Here is a 27,450-nt window from a genome sequence, read left to right as displayed (position 1 = left end):
CAATCTTATCCTTTCGGGAGTGCCAGGTGAACATCAATGAATTTGTTCTGAGTCGTCACAGGGTTTGGCTGCATCTTCACTGACAGGCACAGCTGTCGCATCAGCTGCTCTTGTTGACATGAGTCAGAATGAAGCAAAAGTCCACTCTTGTGAGACAGGTGCCAACTAAACTAAATGAACAACAACGCTAATTGTACAAAATACTTAATTATTAATTCCACAACTATTAATCACAGAAATAATAAAAAGAAGTGAAAAAGAAACATGAGCATTTAAAATGCTAATAAAAGCCAAAACTTAATATAGACTTGTTTTTATTGTCAAATATCTCAGTGCAAATCAGAATAAATGAAAGTCAAGGAACTCACAAATAAACCTGAATACAAAAGTCATTTTTTAACAGATTACTTTGTTTTGGAGCATTTCAGTCTTTGCAAGTTTATTAATTTAGTTTATTATTAAACTGAGTGAGCCGCAAAAGGTGGATAACAGCACATAGAGGAAAGGAAACAAGGTGCATTAGCCTTCCAGCTCAAAGCAACATTAACAAACTAAGAAACTTAAAAAAAAAACAAAAAAAAAAAACCCATCAACATCAGTAGTGACTACATGACTCCATGATGTGTGGTATCACCCCTTTTCATTACAAAATGTCTTAAAAGCTTAATAAATATTGTAAAAATAATGTAAAATTCCTTTGCATAATAAGATCAGATATAAATACGCAAATTTGACAGAGACCACAACCTAAAATGACCATCAGAGCAGATAAAGAGGAAGTCCTCCAAATCAACTCTTCATTCTCTGTGTGAGTTTGTGGATTGTTGTGTTTTCACCCATGTGGCCTCCAATTATTGTAAACACTTTTACAGTGCAAAGTGACTCAGTGTGTCAGCGCCGAAATATAAATAGTAAATATTAATTCACAGGAAAACCTGCTGGAAATCGAGCACTTGTGTCACGGCCTCTAGTTTCACTGTGGTTTGTGTTGGTGGAAACAACAGAGATAGAAGGTGCATAGATGCCACTAATAAGACCGAATAATGAGCTTTGTGGGTTCAGTGCCTGTAAAACTTCACCCCATTAGTCTTCAGACAATCACTTCACATTTACAAACAGCTCCGGGCAGAAACACTTCATCTAAGTATTTTGTTTCTTAAGGAGTCTGTTTAACTAAAAAGCATTTATTGGCACAAACTCCTTTTCATGCATTAAACTTCCATTTGTGTATGTTCAGTTGCTACAGACCAGAAACTAATCTTCAACAAATCCATAATCAGTACAAAAAATCCGCAGCTACTTCACTTTCTCATCATTTTCCATCTCTGTTGGTAACTTTAGGTATTTTATTTTGGTAAATAAATACAATCCTTCAAGCTTTTTTGACAAGTTTGAAATGTTTTTCTTACAGTGTTTTAGTTATTATTCTTGACTTGATCCACCTTTACCCTGGCGTTATCATATAATAACAGTCTGTCCAGAGACTTTGCAGATAACAAAAGAACAATGTGTCTGTCAGTCATCCATTACAGCTGCAATGGTCCTAACACCAGGCACATGCAGCGAGAGAGGCTCTGGGGGCTCCTGCCCCCTTTTTAAATTAATCTGTGGTGCCCCTCAACATTAACTAACCCTTTGTGGGCTTAGGGTTTTTGGTATTACTGATGTCTCTATTCTCAATATATGAACATTTGAAAATTTGGGTTCATGGATATACACATTTTCCTTCAGCACCACACTTCAGTGTGGACCATCATCATGTGTCATGAATACTGCCACGCTGCTGGCTCACAAACACTTTCAAAGTTTACAGCTGTGAAACTAGAGGCCAAAAAGAGCACAGTCTTACATTATAATCAGCTCTAAAATACAGGCTTTCCTTTCTTTAAAGACATTCAACTCTGCATATGTATTTCAATACAACCTAGAAAAAAACAGACAATTACCAAAAGGTATGGCAATTTTATACAGTACTCTATGTATTCTATGTCCTATAGTTGACCACATGGTGGTCTTTTCATTTATAGTATCATTAATTGCACCAGCTGCTACAGTCATATCCAACTGATCCCAAACTGAAGCACATAATTAGCAATGGAAAACTTAATAACTTATTACTGAATTATTGCTCATTCTTTCTGAGGAGAACACGTTTACGTTCAGTTGTGGAACGAGTAACGCTGCACTACAGAAGTGATTTACCTCTGCAGACAGTCACGAAGTGGACGGCACCGCCACTTTTCAGCAACACAGATTAGGTGGAGGAGAAATTCAGCCTCCTGTCCATGTCAGTGAGCCTCTGGGCTTCAAAGGTAGAGATTTTGTTCCTCCATAGCCTGAAAATGTAATTCTTGTTACATATATTTAAAAGAATCAAAATACTGTATAAGAAATTGTAGTCAAAAAAAGGCGACAAAAGAGAGGGATGGTGCTATCAGCAGATGTGTAGATGATAAACACAACATCTACTGTACTGTACACAGATGTGTGTATAAGTTAAACGTTGTCTAAGAGACACTATGAGAGCATGTTCACCTGATGAGCTGAAGAGCAGGACATGACTGTAAAGCTTTAACCAGGGCCTCTGCTCCAACAACACTCACGCTGTTAGACTCCAGACTAGGAGAAATAAATATAGACATATACATATTACATATGTCCATGTGTGGGTTGGGGCAAGTAAATCAAAGCAAGGAACAAAACACGAAATCAGGTGGAGGCTGGTCGTGTGCAAGCTGAGAAATACATCTTGTATTTTGTCTTTTGCACAAAAACACAGAAATATACTGAATTTCTTAAAAAATAAAAAATAAATAAATTCATTAATAATAATAACAACAACACTTTGAGAAGTGTGCAACATGATAGATTTCTTACTTAAAGTGCAATGTGGACTGTGTGTTTAAATCAACTCACTCTATTCTGGTCAACTTCTGGCATAAAGGTAAAACTTTGGCCAGCTCCAGTGCAACTTCATCACCACAATTATTCCATCCAAAGCTAAACAGAGAGAGAGGCAGGTAAATACATAAATACACGCAGTGATGACATGGACATGACATAAAGAGGCTTTTCAGGCTGTATCACACCAGAAAGCTGATAAATCATTGTGAGGATAGGACCATTTTTAAGCTTACCTCACATCCTGTATGAGGGGGCAGTTGGTCAGGCTGGCTGCTACAGCACACAGCTCTGAGGTCCCAACCGAGGTCAGACTGAAAAGACAATAAGAAAAAACAATCGCTCAATCTAGCCATGTTTTAGTTTGGTCAGTCTCCAAACAATAGGAGCTAATGAGAGCTTACTTGATCTTGGTGAGGTACCTCAAGCACATTACTGCTTTGGACAAACTCACTGACCCTTCACATCCAATTCTGTTCTCTGAAATACTGAGGACACAGACAAGTACAGGCACGAAGCACATAAACTTCAGACAACCCCAACAAGTATAGTTAATGTAGTCAATAAAGTGTGTGTAACTCACTCCAACACAGCGAGGTGTGCCAGTGACGGCAGAACACAGGCCATCCTTGCAGCTGTGAGATCACCAAGTTGGTTTCTGGACAGACTGAACAACAGCACAAACAGTTTTTAATTCTTCACTCAGAAGATACAATTTTTCATGAGCATTTAGACAAAATTCAACCAACCTAATGAACCAGAAATTGGAAACACTAAACTATACTACATGCCCTTGATGACATACAGTATAGGTAGTGGACATGTGAATTAATACATATCAAAAATTCAAAAACCATCATCTCATATCCTTACTGGAGCTCCTCCAGATGACAACAGCTGATCAAAGCCTCCAGTAGCTTGTCTCCTGATTGGTCAACGATAAGGTTCTTTGAAAGACTGGAGGATGGACACAAAGAGATAAACATAACTATTTTATGAAAGTCTTAGTAGTTGGAAATTATAATAGGAAAGATATTTTTTGAAAATAACATTAAAGCCACAATGAACACAGTGCACTGTATTTTCTATGTGCTTTTCTATGTGCGATATTCTTCAGCACTACCACTGGGTGGTGCCACATACTAATTCAAAACACAGTAGTTGTAATTAAAGCAATCTGCAGCTGCAGGACAGACACCGTATAATACATCAATAAAACTTAATAAATATATCATATCAATACAGCAACAGCATTATTCATCAAGCCAAAAGAAAGTCACAAGTCATTGCCTTGGAAAGAAGGAACCCGATGCCAAGTGGGAACAGCTGTTCCCCATAAAGAAAGTGGTGATAGTCTAATAAAATGACTGGTATGTTCATGACTTATACTTTACAGCAATATGATTACGCAGAGGGAAAACCAATCTATGGGTGCAACTTATACAACAAACAACTGCGCTGTTGGCTGTTAAAAGTGCCAACACAGCAGCCACGGCAGGAGATTATTTCATCAGTTAAAACATTAAGGAAAAGAAAGTGTACTTGTTACGCACTGGTGCACTTATAATAACAACACACAGTACATTAATATTAATTTGTTGATAAAGGAACAGACACTTGTGTAATCATAAGACTTTCCTGTCATACCTGATCTTCCTGAGCTCTTTCCAGACAGGAAGGAGTCTGGTCAGCTGCTCTACTCCTGTAACTGGCATCCTCCATCCATCTAACCTGAAACCACAAGAGAAACAGCATGTCCAACATCGACCAACAGACTAAAAACAGACGGAGCTCAGGATAAAGCTACAATATGGAACCACTGGCAATCAAGCAAGCTGAAGCATGAAACTCTTTTGACTCGCTGTCATCCATAGTGGACATCAGTATGTGAAATAGGGTCTGAAGTTCACTGATTGGTCAGAAGGAGGCGCCTCCCTCAAAAACACTCACTCTATCTCTTCCATTTGTGTCAGTCCTTCCATAGCAGCTAGGAGGTCGAGCACATCGTTCACTTCCGATGTTCCCATCGCTGTGCGAATCTTGTTCAGCCTGGCTCACACAAGAGCATACACACACACACACAGTGTTAAATCAACTGGTTAACTAATAGAAAGGCTCTGTGTGAAGCTGATATCAATATCTACGTGTGATGTTGAGGATTTACAACCATGTAAACATGTGTATTCATATATATATATATATATATATATATATATATATATGTATATATATAAACGACTCGTATAAACAAGATCCAGTGTTGCAGCTCACTTACAGTTTCCCACTATGAGAGAACATATTCCACCCGTATTCTCCCCTCCCCCAAGGGAATGATACGGTTCCCTTGGAGGGGGGTTGGATTAGAGCCTACTATTTTATGATGAGGTTTATGTGGAACTGATGACACGTTGCTATGAAAAGCTGCAACAACAGTGGCTCCAATGTGAGAAATGAAGCGGCACTTTTGGCAGCAACAGTGTTCATGACATCATAAATAGAGCAAATTGTTAGAGTGGTGCTGGATATGTGTGCTACTACAGCAGTGAAAGTAAAGATGTCTGCCTAAATTGCTTTGCAGAGGTAGCTCCATAAATAAATACTTATTAGCTATAAGAAGAGCTCTGGAAGCTCAGCATTTGGATTAAGAATACATTGTCCCCTAGAGTGACATCTTTATAAACAACTGTAATAAGTTATGCCAACACCTCTTAAATAGGGCTGGATACATCAAGTCTTAATGAGACTAATACAGTAGAGTAGAGAGTGTTTCTTACTTAAGGCTGCGTATAGAACTGTTATTCCTTAATGCTCGTGCCAGACACACTGTGCTGTCTTCATCCAGGTCCAGACTTGGGGTGCACACAGAAACATACACATAAGCACATAAAAGTGTCACACTGAGTCATGAAGACCAGCTTAGAACGTCAAAACATTATAGAGACCACTCTTTCTACATTCAGAAAGCTTTGTACTGTGAACCTTCATTCACATACACGTGTGTGTTTGTCTTACCATAGGTGTTCCAGACTGACACACTGTCCTAGTGCTTGGACGAGCTGCAGCCTTCCAGTCGCTGAACACTCACAATGAGACAGACTAGAGAAGAGAAGTCTAATGTTATTATTGATCAACTGTCAAATTCCTCACCAGTAGTTTTTGTTTTGCACAAAAAGATGATGAACGTATATTAAGTCCTTACTTAAGTGATCGTAGGCGGGGAAACATTCTGGTCATCATCTCAGCTGCTCTGTCTCCAATCACATGACCTGACAGACTGATACAGCAAGAGAGGAAGATTATCTCGTACGTTTGTTACATTAATCTACAATACATGCCAGGCAGCATTGAAGCTGTATTCATTTTTATCAACATGCACAAAATGACTATGAAGAACAATAGTGTAATACGACTTTAAGCTGATACATAGTTTAAAAACAGAGAGAACATAGATTTCCTCATACCTTCCTATGAACACACCTATATCTTAATTATATTTGAAGGTGCAGTCATTAATTCTTCACTTTCTTTTGGCACAAACTCACATAAACAGAGTGTCACAAATCAATGACTGCTCTGTGTTGTTATTGGCTGCTGCAATTTCAAGATTCTTTCACAGGCAAATCTGGCACGCTGATGTTTTTATATTATGGAGAAGTGGCTGCCCTCCATGTCAGAGACTGGGGTTCAACATTTACTACATGAATATGTATATTATGACAAGAATAGAGAAGTGCTATTGAATTAGACAATAAAGTGTAAGAAAGAATAAAAATGCTCTTGATAAGTGTTTGCATATGTGCTGCTCACGTTAAATTCTGAACCGTTGTGGACTGCAGCAAAACCTCTGCCAGCTTCTCAAGCGCATCTGTACAAGTCTCTTTGGATCCAATACTGCAAAATACAAGAGAGGATACTTATCATGCTAGATCCTCAGGTCAACCTTAAAAGTGTAAAATGTGGAAAAAAGGCTCCAACCTGAGAGAAGTGAGATTTGGCAACGAGGGCAAAAGGGAGCAAAGAAACTCAGCTCCCTCTTTTCCCAGGCTGTTGGAAAAACTGTGAATAATGACAAAAAGGAAAAGAGGATTTTGTGTGTTTTTAATGAGTTTCGTCCACAAAACATACACACACACATTTATACACAAAACACAGGGGACTCACTCCAGCTCTGTCAGCAGAGGATGCATCTGGATGGTGCTTATCATAGGTGCAAGCTGGTCCACAGGACTGGAGGAGGAGAGGAGAGGAGAGGAGAGGAGAGGAGAGGAGAGGAGAGGAGAGGAGAGGAGAGGAGAGGAGAGGAGAGGAGAGGAGAGGAGAGGAGAGGAGACTTGAATTACAGGAAACACTGCCTTGATAATGCTGAAGTGAATGTGTATTCCCACTAGTTAACCCTGACATGAAGTTGGAATTATTCCACTAGGACAATGGCCCTGCAATAACCATTGTGTATCACTTGCTGTTATGTTAGATATTTAAATAAAACAAGTACCCTGTGTGATTATGTACTGTATGAAGAAAATTCAACTACCTGCTGAACTACAGGACACTACAGATGTTGAAATTACATTTAGATTATAGTTTGTATGTGTCTCACTTGCAGGATTATGGTTATCCTTTCCAAAATCTGATCAATCTGGTATTCATTACCTGACTGAAGTCATTTCAGTAGACTTCAACAGAGACAAGTGTAGTGTGGTGTGGTGCACTCTGGAAAATAAACACATTTGAAAGTATTATTCACAGCAATAGTCTGAATATATGTAAACATTAGTGCATGTAGCACGTCAGATCCCCTGTGCATATTTGCATATCTCACCTGATAGTTTGTATGTTGTTATTCAGCTTGAGACAGCAACGCACTAAACGCACAGCTTCCTCTGCTCTGATCCAGCCCTCCTCAATGCTGACAAGGAAGTTAAATTGTTAATTGAGGCATGTCAAGCCATGACTAGAAATGAGGTTGTATTTTAAAAAAGGGTTTGCTAATTTTCACCTTATTAATACTACCAATCAGACTTGAGCCTGTGTGAACTGTACACAATAACAGGCACATGCTCAAATACGCTGTGAAGGACACTGGCACAGGCAACATCTACTAACATCCACTCCTCCTCACCTGACACTGCATCCTCTCTGACCACTGTTCAGCAGCTTCACAAAGTCTTCAATCCACCCTGGCTGCAATGAATTGTCCTTTAACCTGCAGACCAAGCACAGAGTAAACGTAAGTGACTTTCAGATGATCATCATCTGTGACTAACACGGAAATTACAAATACCTCCACAAAAACAGCGAAGATAGAGTCGTGCTATAATTGTCATATGATGAATCTGGTCTAAACATGGGGATGTACTTACAGCAGTTTGGTTGGTCTGGAGCAGTTAGACACGATCTCAGCTAATCTGACCAGATGTTCACGGTTCAAACTGCTTTCTCTAACACTGGAAGACAGAGTTAGAATAGAGATAGAATAGAGTCAGAAAAGATGGGGAATGAGGATTTTCTAAAGACATATATTGCCCAGTAGATGACATGCAAAAACCTGTAAATGACTTTATCAGACTACAAACACCAGCAAGGAAACAGGCAGGGCCATCGCTTCCGGCAAAGACAGTTCAGAGCTGATGTTTCTCAATGCGACTGTTTCACCATGTGTGGTAAATTGCGTGCTTGTTTTGGTGCTGACACCTAACTATACCACTTCCTGTGTCTGATTACTTGCCAAAAGTTGGTTGAATGTTTCCGAGTGCAGCCTTAGTATGAAATGTTTCGGTAGATATTTTAGTTTTTTTGTAACCTTTACATTGGTCACTGTCAGCTTCAAGTAAAATAGTACTTATTTACTGATTATGGATTTTTGTCTTACCTCAGTGTTTTTTCACAGCCTTCATATTCTCTCAAAAAGATGAGACATCTCTTTTCTGCTCCCAAACTACTAGCACACATATGCAGGACAAGTTCATTGAAAAGGTGACAAACAGAGAAGAAGACTTCATCAATTCTTATAGTTTTAGCAGAGCCTTTAATTCTTTTGTCGTCTTTCTTCATCTCTTGTTCACTCTCTTGTTCTATACGGTGCAAAGACTCACCTGACTTCAACAGCAGAGACGTTGTCATAGGTAGACACTGTGCCGGCTACAGCCAACAGACCCTGCTGAGTCAGGCTGTTATTGCTGAGACTGTGGAGGAAGACACATTAAAGATGAGAAATACTTTTCATAGAAGCTATGATGACATGTCGGAGTAGGTAAAATGCAGGTGTTAATACTTCACGAGGGTTACCAGGGTTGTGGCTGGCTTAGCTGATGTGCTTTACTGGAACTGTCAAGACTTTGTGATTTAAACCTCATCGTTAACAGTCTGACTCCTTGTTTCCTGTCTCTACAATATCAAATAAAGACTAAAAGCCATTGTATGTCCATGCTGTTCCTACTGTGATAAGGGAGTTGACTAGCCAAACTAGCTGGTTTTTGTTAAACAATTAACTTAAAAAATATTAGCGTACAAGTTTTTAAATAAATAAATTAAAATAAAGGCTCACAAAGTAGAACAATTTTTTTTCTAATGGGAATAAACTGAATCATGTTTTCTATTTTAACAACATTTCCATTAAGTTTCATTTTTTGCTTTGTGCTTTTCAGCAGTTCCTAATCAACTGAAGTGCTAAGCATCAAGGTTTCGTATCTTACTTGAGACAGCTTGTGATTTTAAGGCTTGTTAGAGAATCCACAAGACGCTCCACTTCTTTGTCTTCCAGCTGGTTACTTGATAAACTGCAGTTCAAAGAAGGAGCTCAATAAGAAAGTACTGGTTTTTAAATGTGTACATGGATGTGTGCTAATATACTGCGTGGAGACGTGTGTGCATCACATACTCCAGGTAAGAAATTGTGGGACCAGGCTGTAAGATCTCAAGCAGCCTCTCCAAGTTGTCACTGTTCAGGTGAAAATGAGTTAACCTGTGTATGTGAGACAGACATACAGTTCGTTAGGGTGTTCCTAAACAAGTCATGTTGCCTAATAAATGGAGTTTTTGTAGCTACATGTAACAGTAACAAAGTTGTGACTTAATAAGCCCCGTGTGTGGGCTAATAAGACAGAAAACAGGCAGATGAATAGCTTGACAATATCTTATTCAGGTGTCCTTTAAATGTATTTTAAATGAACATATCATAATAGCTTAGTCAATTCAGTCAAGTCAGTTTCTTACTCCACTGTGAGTGATCATAATCTGTTGTGCATGTGCCCCTCAGTGGTTGACATCTGTTGGTTGCTCTAAATTTATTATAGTATTTATAGTTATATTCTTCAAAATGTAAATTTGGCAGGGCATTAAGTCAAAAATAAAATCGGAGTTCCATATTGCTGATCACAGACCTGCAGCTGGCTTGCTCTGCTTTTACACTGTCAAAATAGATGAAGGATTCACTCTGAGGACTGAAGAAGAGTTAACGAAAACATTAGTGACAGATATCAACAGCTAATTAATACAATTACTGCAGTGACATGTACTTTTAGTTCATAATGAAATATTTATTCCCTATATCGGGAATGTGTGTTTTATGATGGACAAATCAGTTCAATAGTCAATAGTTCAATGTACCTGAGCTTCACTGATGTGACTCGCTGGTTGACAGTAAAACAAGTGAGCAACGTCAGTGCCTCCATGGTGGACGTGATGCTGTGGCTGACACTGAAGAAACAGTGGTTGTGGTTTATTCAAATAAAATAAGCAGGTTATTGAATCACGATGGTGAGTGAAAAGGAATACTACATTTACTGATTGACTGTGGTTAGGAGACATGTTTCTAAACCACAGTAACTATAATTTTGTACGTTTGTAATAGATTTCTCACTTCTGCAAGTTCCCAGTACACTCGGTACAATTATATTAAAAAACAAACTAGGTACAAGCTGGGAAATCCTTCCTCACACACCATCCATTCACGTATGTGTCTTACTTGAGTTTCTGCAGTGACCTCATCTTCGGCAGAACTTTTAGCAGACACTTAATAGTCTGATCTTTCAATGAGCTGTGAGACAAACTGATAAAACACAAATGTTTGTTTATTTGTTCAGTAATACTCTGTCAAGAAAGAATGCATAAACAATAATTCACATACTCCAACTCCAAGCTGGGGTGACACTGGGCCAATCTCAAGCATAGTAAGTCGATATCAGACGGCATGAGGCTGCTGCTGTTGAGCCTACAAAAAGTTAATCAACAACAAATCACTTCCATGAAATCCTGTATTCTGAGGTAATCCCTGTTCTCAAGGCAGAATCATGTCAAATATGTTTTTCCTCTAACTCTTCATCAACTTTACCTGAACACCTTGAGCAGCTGTTTGTCACTGCTGGAAAAGAAAAGACCAAAAAAAAAAACAAACAAAAAACTCAAACCAGGTAGTGGTATTCACAAACATTAAGGATTTCACAGAGAAGGTTTTTGTACCTGATGTCAGAGCAGAACTTCAGGATCACCTGCTCTTTGCCTCCATCTCTGTAAAACCAACCATAACATATAAATAGTGTTTATATACAATACAAGCATATTTTATATGTTTTAAAAAGATATATGGCATTTTTCGGCTGCTGCTGTCCCAACTTGTAGGCTGCCACACTGAGGAAAGAAACGCTCTGCTGCTGCTCTAACAGAATCATTGAAAGTCTAAAATGTATAACAAAGCGTACCTTATGTGAATTTGTGTTAAGTTGTTATGGGAGCACAGAGCCTCAGCCAGGGTGAACACTCCTTCCATGCTGATCCCATTGTTACTGGCACTGAAAAACACACACAGATTAGATCAGCTGTCCATCAACAACACGTCGACACCATTCTCCCTCTACATCAACCAAAATCCATGACACAAAACACCGCAGAGGTCACTAAATAAGCTTATGTTCATTTTTTTATGATTCATTTCTTTTCGGATGCAACTGGATCATTTTGAGAGTCTTACTCAATTTCCTGGATGTTGTAAAGACGAGGAAGGACACCCACCAGTTTCTTCAGACCTTTGTTGCCTAAACAGTTCTGGGACAAACTGAAAATAAAGAACACGGAGCGATTGTCAGAGACGAAAGAGACAAGAAACAGTACAATTATGGAGAGAACTACTCTACACATAAAACTAAAACACATTAATCCCAGATCAAGATCGCAACAAAATGTAGGACGTGTTGAACGTGTGTTTATGTGTTATCTTACTCTAGTACAGTGAGATCACAAGAGGTCCCCAAGCTTTTCCACACTCTGTCCAGATCAGCAGGCACCAGACCACAACAGCTGAGACTGACAAAGACAACAGCTTCATGAATCCCATCATCATCATCAGAGTATTAACACTGCCCCCTCCCACACCTGTGCATGTACATGAACAATCCTATGAACAATGGAAGTTTTTCTCTTTCCAGGTTATAAGCTCTAATTTCATTTTTTTATATAATCTCTTTCTGCACTTTATCTAATTCCTGTAAGCTATGTGGTATAAAAAAAAGCACCTTTCAAACATGTTAGTAGAATTCAAAATGTTTAACAGGTAACTAAACAAACCAATTAAATGAATTCTAATATAATAATTATTTATTTAATCCATACCACAGTATCTTAGACACTTTAACAGCAGGCTTTTCTCTTGCTCCAGAGAACACAATAGAAACCTGGTTAGGAGCTTTGCTGGACAGAAGTCTAAAACACAAAGAAACATGCAGTCATCCAGCTGTTGTTGTTGTCTCAAGTCTTTGTGTTTGTGTCATGTTAGAAGTCTAACCTCATACAGTTTAAATATGTGCAGAGTCAGGGGTGTGGCAACAGTCATGGACATGCATGTGCTTTAAACTGTGAAATTTGTGCTACATCTTATGCACGTTTGTACCTGATATGCAGCTCCACCACAGCAGGGCAGTTAGACAATAAAGCAGTCAGAACCACCAAACCCTTCACTGAAGAGCAGCTGCCGTTCAGACTGAGAAAAGACGGATGCTGTTTATGAATAATTAACTGATCTAACCACTACAAATTAAACAGTGTGGTATAACAACATTTCATATTTTAGAGCAAAGACGTTATAGTAACATTGTACTTAGAAACATAGGAACAAGTAGAATGCAACTAGCGTTATGTCATTATATCCTGTGCTTTATGGTGAGTAGTGCGTATAAAACCAGTCTTACATGATCTTTTTGCAAATGTTGAACTTTGGCAAAAACTGAGTCAGTGTCTTCAGAACCTCCACATCCCACTGGCCTCCAGACAAACTAGAATTTACACGGATGTGGTACAGATACACACACACACACCTCATTAGCATTTGATTTGCATTAATTCAATAAAGGTTATATCGGGCTACTTACTCCAAGACAGACAAGGCAGGGCAACACGCCAATGAATTTGCGAGTTGTTGCATTTCAGGTGTGCTCCATTTCTGGTTCAACAAGCTGGACAACGACGAAACCAAAAGATTAAAACTTTTAAAAACACAAAATTATCATATCATATCAGCACTGAAAACCATCATTGTCTTCCAGCCGGTTCAAAGGTCATTTATGGTCAAGATCTTTTCCAAAAAAGAAAAAAGTCATGGTACTTCAACAATAATTTAACTTCAAAGATGGAGCAAAGTTCTCCAAGGACACTGGCCATAAAGCAATGTTTTGTTAATATGTTATAAGATCATTATTGTTTAATGTCTTACCTGATTGTTGGTTCCGACTTTGTTTTATGGCTGCAGGTGGGAATACATAAATAAGACAGTATTCAGTATAGTTGTATTGTTTTATTCACTTTTATCTTATCACAATACTCACCTGTTCATATCTAAGCTTTGATACAGAGTTACTTTCACTTCTTTCATCCCACTGCAAAAAGACAAAACATTTTGAGTTCTAACAAGTGAACACAATATTTTTATTTTTACTTTATTGCTTGGTGTTTTATTTTTTTTTAAAAACCCTGGGAGAACTTTTGCATGTAAATGATGAAATATTTTGGTTATAAATGTGGGGAGAATATATGGATAGCATGTGAGGATTGTGAGAGTGTGAGTTGAAAATGTGTTGAAGGAAGAGAGGCTGTGCAGATGTGCTACAATGTATGTTACACGCTGTGCAAAAATATTGATGGCCATAGCAGTGTGTGTGTGTGTGTGTGTGTGTGTGTGTGTGTGTGTGTGTGTGTGTGTGTGTGTGTGTGTGTGTGTGTGTGTGTGTGTGTGTGTGTGCGTGCGTGTGCGTGTGTCATACTCTGCATGAAAATGCTGAATGTTTAAACCGGAAGATATTTTGCCAACGAGATAGTCCACTGCTTGCAAAGAGCTGTTGTTTCGACCAAGCCTGCAAGTTGCAAAGACACACACATTAACAAAAGCTGCAGCAAAATCTTTAGATGCTTTGTTTTGGTAACTAACAAATAGCAGTCTCATCAGAAGTAAGAACTTACACAACAGAGGTCAGTCTGGGTAGCTTGGCAAAAATATCAGCTATGTATCTGATCCCTTCATCTTTCAGATTATTGTCACTCAGACTGCAACATAAGCACAAAGTTGTTTCTGCATTATACAGCACAGTATTCAACACTGAGGCTTTGAAATCATATTTTGTGAGAAACGTAAGATGACTACAAATCTCCAAAGTAACAACAGCTACAAGAATGTGTTATTATTATTATTTGCTGTAGCAATGGAATTGATTGTTGACATATATACTTGATTTCTGTGATGTTTGGGCAGGTCTGTAGAGCAGAAGCCAAACTAGCTGCTCCTGTGGCAGTCAGGCTGGTACCGCAAAACCTTAGGAAGACAATGACAAAATCAGTTGTTGTGGTAGATGTGACGATCAGAAGAGGACTGATTAGAGTATAAGGGTAGAATTGCCTCAGTGTCTCATATTCAGTTTATTATAACAGAATCATTGAAAACTTTGACAGTTTGTATATGTATATAATGATAAAAAAAGGAATCTCACTCTAGTTTTCTCAGGGTTGTAAATTTAGGTAAAATTAGGGACAACTTCTCAGCCAGCTTGTCTCCATATTTGCGACTGCGAAAACTGAAAACAAAAAATAACATTAGCAGTAACAATGCTTTGTTAGACACAGTGATCAAAGTGTCAGGAAGTCTTAGTCTTTAGTCTTAGTCATTAATCACATGGAAAATAACTTCTATATGGTTGTGCCTCCACCCACAGTGACAGTTTGACAGTATAGTACCGTACACTCCATAATCTGCATAACATTGTATATTGTGCATACTTTGCAAAACACATGGCACAAATGTCATGTGTCTGAGTTACACTCAGATTGGGACAGTACAGCACCTTTAAGAGCTGCTGGCTTGTTTCTGTCTTTATCCAAGACTGTCTTCATGTGCAGTGTTATATGCAAACGGACAGACTGTGTGGGAATTCATTCCCTTTTAAGTTGGTCTGACAATCTTTGATTTTTATTCCCTTTCATCACTTTCACTTTACCTCAGGGACCAAAACATCCTGGGCCCTATCTTCCTGCAGCTGCAGTGCCAGCGTTCAGTCAAACATAGCTCTTATGCCCAGGGGAACCTAATTGCACTGGTGTGAGAGAAGAAGTGTGGTTTGGGCTGTTTTGTTTATGCAGATAAGGTGGCATAGTGGAGTTTTGGTGCTCATTTTTGGACCATTAGCATTTGAAATAGAACCTCCCAGAGTCAGACTTTTATTACTGTTTAATAATTTTTGTGCCATCACCTGATACCAGCAAACACACACAGGGACTGCTCTGTTGCTCTATCTTCACCTTCAACAACTGATTAATTGATAATATGCATTAAAATACTTTTTTGAGGAGTTAGACTTGACTGGAGAATGTTTATTGTAGGTAAAATGTAGACACACAGCAAGAGGATCAACCTGGGTCTATGTTATCAGCAGATTCTCTAAACATGAGTCAGCAAAGTTTTGAATCCCGGATTACAAGTTTTAGAACTATGATCCGCTCGAGTAGTGCAGTTTCCTCACAATCAGTGTTGAGCTCCATCTGATTTTTAAGGATAGGATATTTTTATGAAATGCAAAAATGCCACAAGATCGTCAAGGTCAGTATAACATCGTTTTGTCTACCCTTTGGAGTCATTTTTAAAAACACTTGCAGTTACCGTTAAAAGAAATATATGTTTTTTTATTTTTAAGTCCTATATGGATCCAGTTTGCAGACCTGTCCCAGCGTGGACTGGCATGAACCAACCCATTACCACTAACTATCTGTAAATAAAGCTCTGAGTGCAGGATACTGTCAGAACACGCAAAGACGTGAGACAATAAATCATAAGAGCAAAGTAAAAGCACACTAATGGTGCAGAGGCAAAGACAGAAATCAGTAGTTTCAGTGGTTCACTTCATTAAACCAACTCATGGTCCCTCTCCACAATCCAGAAGACTTCACACACTACTGTACTGGCACCACGCACCTGTTAGTTTAAAGATACAGTGTAAGAACTATATCCATTTTTATCCATTCAATCTATAAATAGGGACTGACATTATGCAGTTACACTCTTCTGTTTATTTCACACGTGGAGAGGAAAAAACGAGTCACTCTCACTTCCTGTAACGGTAATGTTAGTTGTCACAAAAATTGGAAAGAGACTGCTGTGCACGCTCACAACGTCTTTGCCCACACAGATCGACCTTGTGTTTTGCCTTTGCCTGGTTTTAAAAAAACAGGGCCCCCTGTCAGTTTCACAGTATGAAGGACAGGTGGCAGGTCAGCTGAGGAATGTCAGAGGCAAAGCAGCCGCTCTTTCCGGAGTCACATTTACTGCCTCTGAGCAACAGCTCACATTCACATTCCCTGTGCACCTGGCATTTTGACTGTGCACTCTACTGACTGACATACATAATGGTTTTTATTATTCTGTCAAATGTAGAACACATTTGCTCCTAAAGTAATTATAAATAACATATCATTTTAATTTTCAACTGAATCGCTTGTGTCCACTCACCTGAGGTAGTGAATGTGCCTACACTTGGATAGGACATCTAAACACTCCAGCTCCATTGAGCATGCTCCAAAGTCCAATCCGATGCCATTATCACCCACTGAGTTAACCACAAAAGCCAGTGCATCAATATCACTTGGTGATAAGGGGATGTTGCGCAGCTCCAGGGTGGGTCTTACACCCGCAACCTCCTTCGCCAGTTGGTTGTCCTGGCTCTCCTGGACACAGTGGCAAAGCTCTAGTATCTGGGAAGTATAACAAGGAAGAAAAAAGGACAGCAAAGTGTTGAACAATTGTACATATACTGTAAATATATACTGTACATCCTCCAGGATTCACATCTCTTCATTTTACCTTTGGTCCAGTCAGGATGTTGCTGTTACACTTCTTTTTTAGCAGTTTTAGAACAAAGGCTTGTCGTTTCTGGACCCAGCTTTGAGCTCCTGTTCCACAAGAAGCCCTTGCTAAATGAACAAGGGCCTGAGTACAGTGTGTGGAGGCCAGACCACATAAATAGAGGTGCAGCGAGTCGGTGAAGACAGTTTTCTGATCTGATTTGGTCGTCCAGCGAGTTTTAAGACTGAATCTGAAATGAAGAAGACCACAGGCCACAGTCAATATTGTAATTGGACAGATGACCTGTGCCTGCATCAGTGTATCAGCCTAACCTGGAAAAACTAACCACAGTGCCCTGGTCACTGCAATAGTAACATTACACTAAATTAGAGCACAAACATTCACCTTCAGAAAAGCCACCTGCAGGCATGTTTCTGTCTGGTTCTATTTAGCCGTTTTGAGTATAGTTCCTTACTTACCTCTTCTTGAGCTCGGTGTCACTAACATCAGTACTAGTCATGATTCTGAGTGCAGCCAGGAATTCATGTATTGTCAGATGAATGAAACAGTAGGCGGTGACAAGCCCATCCTCACGTGTGAGCTCCACCTTGCAAGAAAACATGGACAAAAATGTTAGTGTACTAATAACGATATGCTTGGACACCATTTCATTATATTGGTCAATGTATAGAAAACCACAGATGAGTTCTAACGTTTGTTTTACTCTTTAGCGGTCATGGTGTGACTTGAATATGACAAAGGTAACTGATGTCCATGTTGTAAATGTCATTCAAGTATACCGGTACTCAAGCCAGAGGCGTGCAGGTATACATGAAGCACGCCTTTAACTTCATCACTTTTCAGGTAGAATTATGTCACATATAAAAGAATGACCTGTGAGAAGAGCCCTGTTTTGACTGACAACTCCAACACATCCTGAGAAATGTCCTCTTTCATGAAGAGGATCTTGCTCTCCTCTAAACCTCTCCAGGCCAGCTCAGCCAGCTCACACAACTCAGACCGATACTGAGTCAGAAAATCCAACCTACAGACAATAGTGCAATATGAGACAGAAAACAACATGTATTTGCATAATATAATAAAATAACTAACTACAGAGTTAGCTGAATTGGCAGATTATATAATCAGAGATTATTTGAAAGTAAAAACTGAAACTAGAAAGTAACTGGTATGATTGAGTAACTACACAACTAACGATAACAACACTAACACAACAGTATTAAGTGTGTGTGTGTGTGTGTGTCTGTTCATTTTTATGTTTACTACTATACATGATATTGACCTCTCAGGAAGTCTTGTGGTCTTTGTCTTGTCAGTTGCTTCATTTCTTTCACAGTCAGGGCTCAGAAACGCACCAAGGACAGTGATGTAGACCTGGGTAAGTGTGAGGGGTATCTGAGCTACTGTGGGAGGGTGCTGAGCTCTGCCATTTGTCCCTCCTGCAGTTTGTTCAACTTTTGGTTCATTTCCTTTGGCTTTTTTTCTTGACAGATTTCCTCTTTCTTCTTCTCTGTCTCCAGATTGTACTCTTGTTCCGTCTTCTTTAGTTTCAAGCAGTAGATGCTTCAGACAGATACAACAGATGTAGCAGAGAGCAGGAAGAGATGACATCACAAGGAGGTGTCGATTGGATAGAAGGAGATGTGTTGCTTGCACCCCGAGAGCTCTGTTTGCTGAGAGATGAGGTATAAATTAGGTTAAACCTACAGACAAATAGAGTTTGACTGCTGTCAAATGATGCTTTTTATCATTCTTGTTTTTACATAAAGTCTAATGGTTTTATGTACTATATAACACAACAAAGCTCAGCCTGTCTTTATGCTAAGCAGAGGTCGTGTGTGTGTGGGCGTGCAATGCAAAAATGCATAAGAAAAATTTAAGAAGTTCACTACAAATCAACAGTTTCACCTAAACCTAACCCTTTTCCATTTGCAATTCACTCTAAAAACTCATTTTAACTTGTTGCACTGCCACCAGGCGAATTAGGCAGAAAGAAACATAAAAAGTATCCAGTTTTCACAGCTTGTCTTTTTCATGTCAGAACTGTAAGTCCAAGACCAGTCTGTTTTACTGGTAGCTAAATGCATTTTGATTGCCAACATAAAGTGGAATTAAATCAATTTATTTACTTAAACAATTGTATAATAACACTTTGTTGTCACATTTCTAAGGAAATATCAAACTGTCCCATTTGTTTCCACTACCTTAGTTAGATCTACTGGCCCCTATAGTATTCAACGGCTACACCAGTAATTTACCCACAGTAACCTTAATTCTCTAATTTGGATGAATTGCAAGAGACACTAAATATTGGCCCACACTATGACCCACTTACACTTCCCATAATGCACACGCAACTTTACAGTATATATTACTCTGCTTGGTGATAGCAAGTGGGTGTATTTGTCAGACAAAGAAAGCTACATAAAACCTGTAACATATCAGCAGTATTCACCTAAAGTGAATACTTTAAGTAGCCAAATCTTTATGTGTTTACTGCAATTCTGTTATGACTTGGAACTGGATACCAAAATGAAAACAATAAAACACAATTAAATCTACACAACAAAAGAACACAGTATTTAGTATACTGCAACATTGTACAATATGTCATTAAGATACCATATGTATACAGTATGTAACCAGCTTGCAGGGCATCTGTGACAACAGTGATTAGCCACAATGTTAACACTACCTGGTGGTTTAAATGCTGTGCTGGACAGGGGGGATTATGGGAGAAATGTAATGCCCCACGATCAACAGATGTCAGAACAAACAGTGCTGCGTATGGGGTCAGAGTGCCCCTGCTGATTTAGTTTAAATTAAAGCTACATTATTTTAGCTCTATAAAGATAACAAAATGACATATCTGTATGTAATTTAAACAAATGCAATGATTTACCTTTAACTCTGAAGAAGTTGTCCACGTACTCTTTGACCTCATGGCAGCCCCATGCCAGCAGCTGTCCCACTTTATCTGATATGTCTTCCAAATCCATGATATCACGTAAACGACAGGTGACCAGCACAGTACATCCGGGAAGAAGCTGACGATGTAACAGCCCTGAGATTATTTCTGCAACAGGCAGAGGGCTTTCTGGGTCCAGCATGTGTTTCATATCTTGTTTAGTAAGTTTGTTGAGAAACTCATCATAGCCATCCAACACCCAACAGCTTTGCTCTGGATTGGAAAGGAGGTAGTCCATAATGGCTCTCTGCTCCAACACAGAATGTAAAAACAGACAGAGACACGTTAGTTCCCCCATGTAAATTTAATTCTGCTGGCTGTAAATTACCCTTTAGACACATGGCTTACTGATAATACTGTCATAGCCTGGCTCAAAGCTACACGAAGGAGGGGAGACCATGCATAATTCAAAATTAAAAACATGATTATTTTCCATCCATCCATCAATTTCTTTTAACCCCTTGTCCACTCAAGGGCCACTGAGATGCTACTTTCACTGGACCTCACTCGCTCCTGGTCCCACAGTATATACTGTGTATACACATTACCACCTGGGAACTTTGCTGAAAGCTGTTCCCCCTGTGTTTTCTGTCTTTCTACTCTGGCTCTCAAATAAAGGCAAAATTACAAAAGCAAATATACAGTAGATATTCAATTAAGCACTAGAAAAGCCCTGATATATAAATGTACTATTATGGGTACCTGCATACCTTTTCATCATCACCCCCTTTTGGAGGGAGGTAGTGTCGAAATAGCAGCTCAGACAGGGAGAGAGGGCGGGACAGTAGATTGAGCTGGCGAAACTCCAGCACAATAAACAGGTAGGATGACGGGATAGGGCCCTGGATGATAGGAGAGAGTGAGTGGGGAAGAAACAGAGGGAAGAGTAAGAAACAGAACAAAATAAACATGAGTGAAGGCAGAGTAGAAGTTCTCAAGAAGTATAACCCAAGAAAAAAAGCTGAAAGACTAGTAAACAGTAACATTCTAATATACATGCACTGTAGTTGACAGCGATGTCCCCTCCCATTATTTTTTCCCCTGATCCAGAAATGCTACAAAAGTTAAGCATTTATTCTCATACTGTGTGCTGATGCACTGCTGTTTTTTATATAGCTGCATCATGCTCATTTACCCTGTAGCCAAAAATACAGCTGATATAATCATTTTGGCCTCATTTATGAAAAAAGGGTGGCCAAAACATTAGAAACACCTCTTACTGTGATGCACTCCAGAACGACTCCACCACTCATTATGACCTCAATAATAAATATGTAGTAGACAATCTTGTAAAAGCTGCTGCATTGGACTGCATGAGATTGTACAGGTGTACATAATAAAGTGGCCAGTGAGTGTATTTGTTTGTGCAGGGGCAGGGGGGTGTGTTTAAACTAGTTAATTACTGGTCAACTTAAATCATAACTTGTGTAACTATTGAATGATAATGCGTATAAACTTACGAGGCCACGCGCCCACTGCTGTCCTAAACGAGACATCAGCAGAGTTTTTCCTGATCCAGCCTGACCAGCAACAACTGTCACCTTTCCTGTACATCCTTGGAGAAAGGTCTCCAATGTCACTCTGGACTCCAAAGATCCGAAATCCCCATCAGGCTCTGAGTTTAGTGACAAAAAATTGTCTTTGGTTAGTGTCAAGATTTCCAATGTTATGACCATGCCACACTATAGAATATTTTTTTCTTGGTTGGTTTGTTCGTTTGTTTTTTGGTGGGTTTATTTTTTTCATCCTTTTAGAAACCAAATTCAGATATATTAAAAATGAGATAATAATCAAATAGGTTTAGAGCAACAATAAGTAAAAAAAGTCATGCTGACCTGGTGTCCTGCTCCCTCTGTCTGCAAACCCTGGGGTTTGATCGGGTCTGTCCCTGCTTCTGTTTGACATTCTTAGGCTGATCCAGACATTCTCTAAGTGGACCTCACTCACCAGATGCTCACTCAGCCGCTCCCATCTCTTTTGCTGTAAACATGTCACTGCAACAGTGTACTGCTGCCAGTGGTCTGTGGAAAGAGCACATTTTAAACCACTCCGTAACGAACCACTCCCTTTGCAAGTGGGACAGGGCCTACATTCCCTGTCGGGTGCAATGTCATCATCTACAACCACATCAAAGAGCAATGTGAAATCATAAAGTTACTTTAGATTAAAAAAAGTGATTTATTTGAACTATTTAGCACATAAAACTAAAGATTGTGAATGTTATTGTTACTTTTTGTCCACTCTGGGCTATTGTAGAAACACTGCAGAGCAACATGGCAGCCTACACGAAACGGGACGCGCCAAGCCACAAGAATCAGCACTGGCGCTGTGAAGTTTTTGTTGTGTTAGTGGCCAAACTGCGTTATTGCAACTTCTGCCTTGATCACATGACACACACTCACAAACACAGTCTTTTTATTATAAGAATTTGATCCATTCAATCTAATATTATTTTAAAAGGCTGGGGAAAATGCAGCATTATTTAGTTTTATCCTCATATATGTGTATGCTCCTTCTAGATATAAAAGGTTCATTCTAAACACAGCTAACATGATTAAAACATAGTTAAGATGTTCAAATCTGTCAATTAACACATTCCTGTGGAGTGAAAACATCTCATGCCTTTTACTTTCAGTTTTTTTTTTTTAGTGGTTACGTTGTGATGTTGGTAGCAAACACAAACTAGTACTGTTTATATCAATGCCTATATCTCAATACAAAGTTTTAAAACTAATTTCAGTGAGTCGTCTCAATGAGAGTTGCCCAGTTAGCACACTCATGCTTATCCCAGCAACAAAACATATTTTTCATAGATTAGTCCAGCAGATCTCTAAAGTTAAAAAATAAGAGAGGATCAAAAGTTACCTTGTATTACAATGAACAATTGTACAATAGATAAATGCTTTTTTCAGCAGTGCAGCCTGTAAGCTGGCAGCCACAGTAACTCTGCCGCCCTGTATCTAGTTCTCTTAATAGATCTGCACACGAGTCAGTGGCCATGGGCCAGGTTTGTGCAAGCAGCTGCAACATAACAAGGATGAAGTGTCATGTGTATGCTCTACCAATTCGTGGGCGTTTTACATGCTGCTGCTCTGATGGCGGCGAAGGCAAATTCTCATCCGTTGCACTGGCACTGGAATGGTCACTACCATCTATAGTGCAGAAAAACAGGCAGAATGTATTATATTAACTAATGCTATACACAAGAAGAACTGTGTTTGTGTGTGTGTAAATCTGTAGCATCTTACTTCTCACTTTTAGTTTGAAAATTATTTCGGGTAAGTATTTTTATATATATATTCAATATATATAAACTATAAAGAAAAAACAGGAAATGCTGTGGCTTCTCAAAATGAAACAAAAGAGAAAAGTCCCTAGATTTTAATGAATATGATCTGGCTGTTGATGTTGATGCAAGCTGCTGCTTCTTCCTGCAGCTCCCTTTCATTTTCACTTTGCCACATTAGTTTGCCAATATGGCTGCAGCTACTGTGGGGAATTTTTACACTAAAGTTAATTAAACCACTGTAAATTCACGTGAAGAAACACCTTTCACGTAAAAACCATTATTGTACTGTAGCTTCTCAAAGAAAGGTTCACTGTTGTTGAACTGAACAACGGTTATATGTAGCTGTATATATATACTGTGAAATTATAGTGGAAATTATGAGACAGCTACAGTAGATTGACTTTTCTAATAATGAAAATAAGAAAGTGCCAGGTCCTGGTGGCTAGTTAAATATGGTATGTTCATTTGTGCCAACTCCCAGGTAAACCGAAGGGTATTTTCAGTTCTGATGTGGGTTTGCTTAATATGCAAATACACAAACAGCTGCACAAATTCCATACTGGTATGCCAGTAGTATATATAGCCTAAAGTTGAGTGAACTGCAAAAATGTTGGTTTCTCATTTATTATGCTATAGACAGACAGATGTTTACCTGTGATTCTCAGAGACACTGGTTCTTTGGCTGCAGACTGTATGGCATCAGCTGAACAGTCAAATATAATGTCACAATGTTAGCAAGGACAGCAAAACAAAAAAACATTTTTCCACAGGAATGAGTAAGGTGGGATCATTAGTTGGTATTTCACTGTTATGGTTTTGTCTTTTCAGAAAAAATCATATGAGATCAGAAAATAGGAGGAAGGACCACGAGCCCAGTATGTGCTGTAATAGAAGGTGCTTTTCGAATGCTGTCACACCCACATAATAAGACACACATACACACATTTCGGTTTCAGATGCATTGACAAAAATACAGCCAGTGATTATTGTTCCATTTCTATTTACACAGCAAAAAAGCACATTATTTTATCATATACCTTTCCTGCCTTCTACACACTGTCCTAAACACAAAAGGCTATTTTCTCTTCTGAATCTTAGGATATGTGTATGAGACTCCTTCATAATTTATGTATATGATATACTAATTTTTGAAGTGAGGGTAGTGTTGGACTGTAGGTAATTGATGCTCTCACATAGAAAACAGTGAGCACCTTACAAAGATTATAACACCACTTCATACTCACTGTGTTCATAGCCTGCCACTGACATGAGCCTAGACTCCAGGTGCATGGGGATATTCTCACACAGCATACAGATGCTCTGAAGAAAGGTGCGGCAATCTGTGGCGTTGGTCGCCCTGAAGTATTCCAACACGGCTTTGACATGTTCTGTTACTGCTGCTGAAGAGGTAGAGGTGGCCACTGAGTCGACGTGCCACCTAGCATCACCGGGCATCATTTGGCACAACTGCATTATGACTGTGAGTGGCTGACTAGTGAGGATGCGTAACAGTTCTGAGGATTCCTGAGCCAAGACGGAGTTCACATTTTCGTCGTCAGGGTCAAGTTCCTCATCCATGGTCAGACTCCATTAGCTGATTCACAAACAAGCAAACGCAGACACAAGCACAGAGAAAAATGTATAATACAATACGTAACAGTTTACTCTAGTGATAAACCAGTATCACTGAAATCAGTGTTTGCATTAATATTCACCCGAGTAGTCCCACAGTTAGTGAAATGGGGATCACCTAAGTGCAGTGAATGCATCTCAAGTGATTGCAGTATAAAGAAATTTTTGTCTGGAAGGTCCAGTCACTGGTTATTCAGTATTCCTGGCTACCATTAAACCGTGAAGACAAAAGAACACTCCCAGGAACTCAGAGAACAGGTCATTGAAAAGCAAAGTCAGGGGATGGATACAAAAAAATCTCGAAGGCACTGAACATCCCCCGGAGTTCAGTGAAATCCATCATCAAGTAATAGAGGGAATATGGCACATGTCTAAATCTGCCTAGAACAGGTCGTCCACACAAACTGAGTGACTGTTCAAGAAGGAGACTAGTTAGAAAGGCCACTAACACATCGATGACTACTCTGAGGGAGTTACAAGCTTCAGCAACTGAGATAGGAGAAACTGTACATACAACAACTGTTACCCGGGTTCTTCACCAGTCAAAACTTTATGGGAGAGTTACAAGAAGAAAGCCAAAGTTGAAGAAAACTCATGTTTAATCACAAATTCATGTGAAAGACTCCATGGTCCGGGGTTCTTTGGTCTGATGAGACCAAAATGGTGCTTTTTATACATCAGACAAGACGCTGTGTTTGGTGCACACCAAATACTGCACATCACCACAAACACACCATCCCCACTGTGAAACAAGGAGGTGGCATCATCATGCTGTGGGGATGCATCTCTACAGCAGAAAATTTGGTTTCCAGCAAGACAATGACCCAAAGCACACAGCAAAAGCTAAACAGAAATGGCTTACCGACGAGAAGGTGAATGTTCTGGAGTGGCCGAGTCAAAGCCCAGACCTCAATCTTATAGAGAATTTGTGAGTAAACTTGAAAAGGGCTGTTCACACCTGATCTCCATACAACCTGACAGTGTTGAAGAAGAAGAATGGCATAATGTGCAAGCCTAATTGAGACCTATCCACACAGACTCCATGCTGTGATTGCAACCAAAGGTGCATCTACTAAATACTGATCTGAAGGGTGTGAATATTAATGCAAACACTGATTTCACCTTATCTATTTTAATATAATTGACATTACTTTGGAGAAACCTGTTTTCACTTTGACATTAATGAGGTATTTTTCTAAAGTTTTTTTGTCAAAGTCGGCAACACGTCTCCAAAATTCACAAGAAGTTTGTTCAAGGAGTTATTCCTGCATGGAGATAGCTCTAATTCTTCTCCTTTAGAGAAGAAAATGAGCAAAACTAGTGCACAATTCTTTTCTGGACCACTCAAAGAGCAAGATCTAGTTGTAAGGTTGATGATAATTCAGTTACTTGTGGAGAGCTCTTTATTTGCTTTGTCTTGAGTTCAACATGACATGCATGAATCAATCAGTACAAGTATATTGAGTTCAACAGAGTTCCCTTCTTCTGGAGCTGTTGTAATTCAAACGGTGCATGTGCATCTTTTTTAATGTGTAAGCTTAATAAAACACGTGTGGAAACACAATAAGCCAAATTCCGCAACAAGCGACTAATGCATAAAAAATAATAAAAAAAAAGAAAGAAAATGAAAAGTTGCAGATTCTTCAACGACTTTGTGTTTGCTTTCATTTTGAACAATACTACGTTTTTTTTCGACGCTCGCACCCTCGGGACGTTGTTAATTTCCATTTCATGTTTCCATTAGAATTTGGATCAAATTTCGTTTAATGTAATCAAAGCGCAGCATTCAGTTACTTAAAGTCTAATTTAGGTGGATTATTAGTAATTAATAAATCACACAAACAACGAATAATCAACCATGGGGTGCGTGCGTCACTCCAGCGCTTCATGCGTATTTCTCTCAGTAAGTAATAATAGTTCTTACGCACGGGTTTAATTTCACCCATTCTGGTTCTGCAGGTAATTACGGTCCATAGGAGACCATATGTATTTTCCTACAAAACTAAAACACGAGACAGAGGCTGAACAAGACAAGAAAGTGAGATGACTACCCGGACAGCACGCAGCATGTCCTAAAATACCTTACAGCCGAGGTCATTCAAGGTAAAGAGCGTCGCGGGGCTGCGTATCCCGTCAGCCGCACACGGAGGGAGAAAAGTTTCGAGCTTCTCTCCATGGAGAAGCTCTGATCGTTCACAAGTTAGTCCAATAAATAAAAGAAACACTCACCAGCAACTGCTGTAGTGCGCCGCATCTGTTTGCAGCAAGGGTATCTATTATTTAAAAACGAAACTAAGGGCAGGGACTATAGTTTTGGTTTCGGTTTGAACG

The 27,450-nt window shown here is 39.2% G+C and overlaps 1 protein-coding gene across 6 annotated transcripts; it reads right to left on the bottom strand.

Annotated features, from left to right (window-relative positions):
• Nucleotides 1-297: 297 nt before the first annotated feature.
• Nucleotides 298-27,450, bottom strand: nlrc5 (NLR family, CARD domain containing 5). Of its 6 annotated transcripts, none has more exons than XM_026365007.1 (55): nucleotides 27,349-27,449; nucleotides 24,732-25,081; nucleotides 24,140-24,190; nucleotides 23,261-23,350; nucleotides 22,034-22,219; nucleotides 21,659-21,813; nucleotides 20,909-21,040; nucleotides 20,133-20,445; nucleotides 18,513-18,903; nucleotides 18,104-18,254; nucleotides 17,689-17,816; nucleotides 17,228-17,459; nucleotides 16,877-17,118; nucleotides 14,868-14,951; nucleotides 14,609-14,692; nucleotides 14,344-14,427; nucleotides 14,148-14,237; nucleotides 13,713-13,763; nucleotides 13,601-13,630; nucleotides 13,260-13,343; nucleotides 13,080-13,163; nucleotides 12,782-12,871; nucleotides 12,505-12,594; nucleotides 12,115-12,198; nucleotides 11,867-11,950; nucleotides 11,598-11,687; nucleotides 11,359-11,406; nucleotides 11,231-11,260; nucleotides 11,027-11,110; nucleotides 10,865-10,948; nucleotides 10,507-10,596; nucleotides 10,281-10,340; nucleotides 9,779-9,862; nucleotides 9,594-9,677; nucleotides 8,994-9,083; nucleotides 8,771-8,839; nucleotides 8,262-8,345; nucleotides 8,021-8,104; nucleotides 7,721-7,807; nucleotides 7,552-7,611; nucleotides 7,063-7,128; nucleotides 6,877-6,957; nucleotides 6,709-6,792; nucleotides 6,101-6,175; nucleotides 5,914-5,997; nucleotides 5,676-5,750; nucleotides 4,852-4,950; nucleotides 4,549-4,632; nucleotides 3,775-3,858; nucleotides 3,485-3,568; nucleotides 3,306-3,389; nucleotides 3,138-3,215; nucleotides 2,917-3,000; nucleotides 2,536-2,619; nucleotides 298-2,336 (listed from the first exon to the last, which is right to left on the bottom strand). In XM_026365007.1, exons 2-55 carry the CDS (start codon nucleotides 25,063-25,065, stop codon nucleotides 2,255-2,257), a joined length of 5,700 nt encoding a protein of 1,899 aa, XP_026220792.1. In that variant the 5' UTR covers nucleotides 25,066-25,081; nucleotides 27,349-27,449; the 3' UTR covers nucleotides 298-2,254. The 6 variants fall into 6 exon arrangements, with proteins under 6 accessions (XP_026220792.1, XP_026220795.1, XP_026220793.1 ...); XM_026365010.1 differs by having other exon boundaries at nucleotides 8,771-8,836; XM_026365008.1 differs by lacking the exon at nucleotides 27,349-27,449 and adding an exon at nucleotides 27,201-27,342.

Source organism: Anabas testudineus, chromosome 6 (genome assembly GCF_900324465.2).
Source record: "Anabas testudineus chromosome 6, fAnaTes1.2, whole genome shotgun sequence".
In the NCBI taxonomy this organism is placed as follows: Eukaryota; Metazoa; Chordata; class Actinopteri; order Anabantiformes; family Anabantidae; genus Anabas; species Anabas testudineus.
The sequence above is the reverse complement of the archived record's forward strand: the minus strand, read 5'-3'. Positions and strand labels throughout refer to the sequence as shown.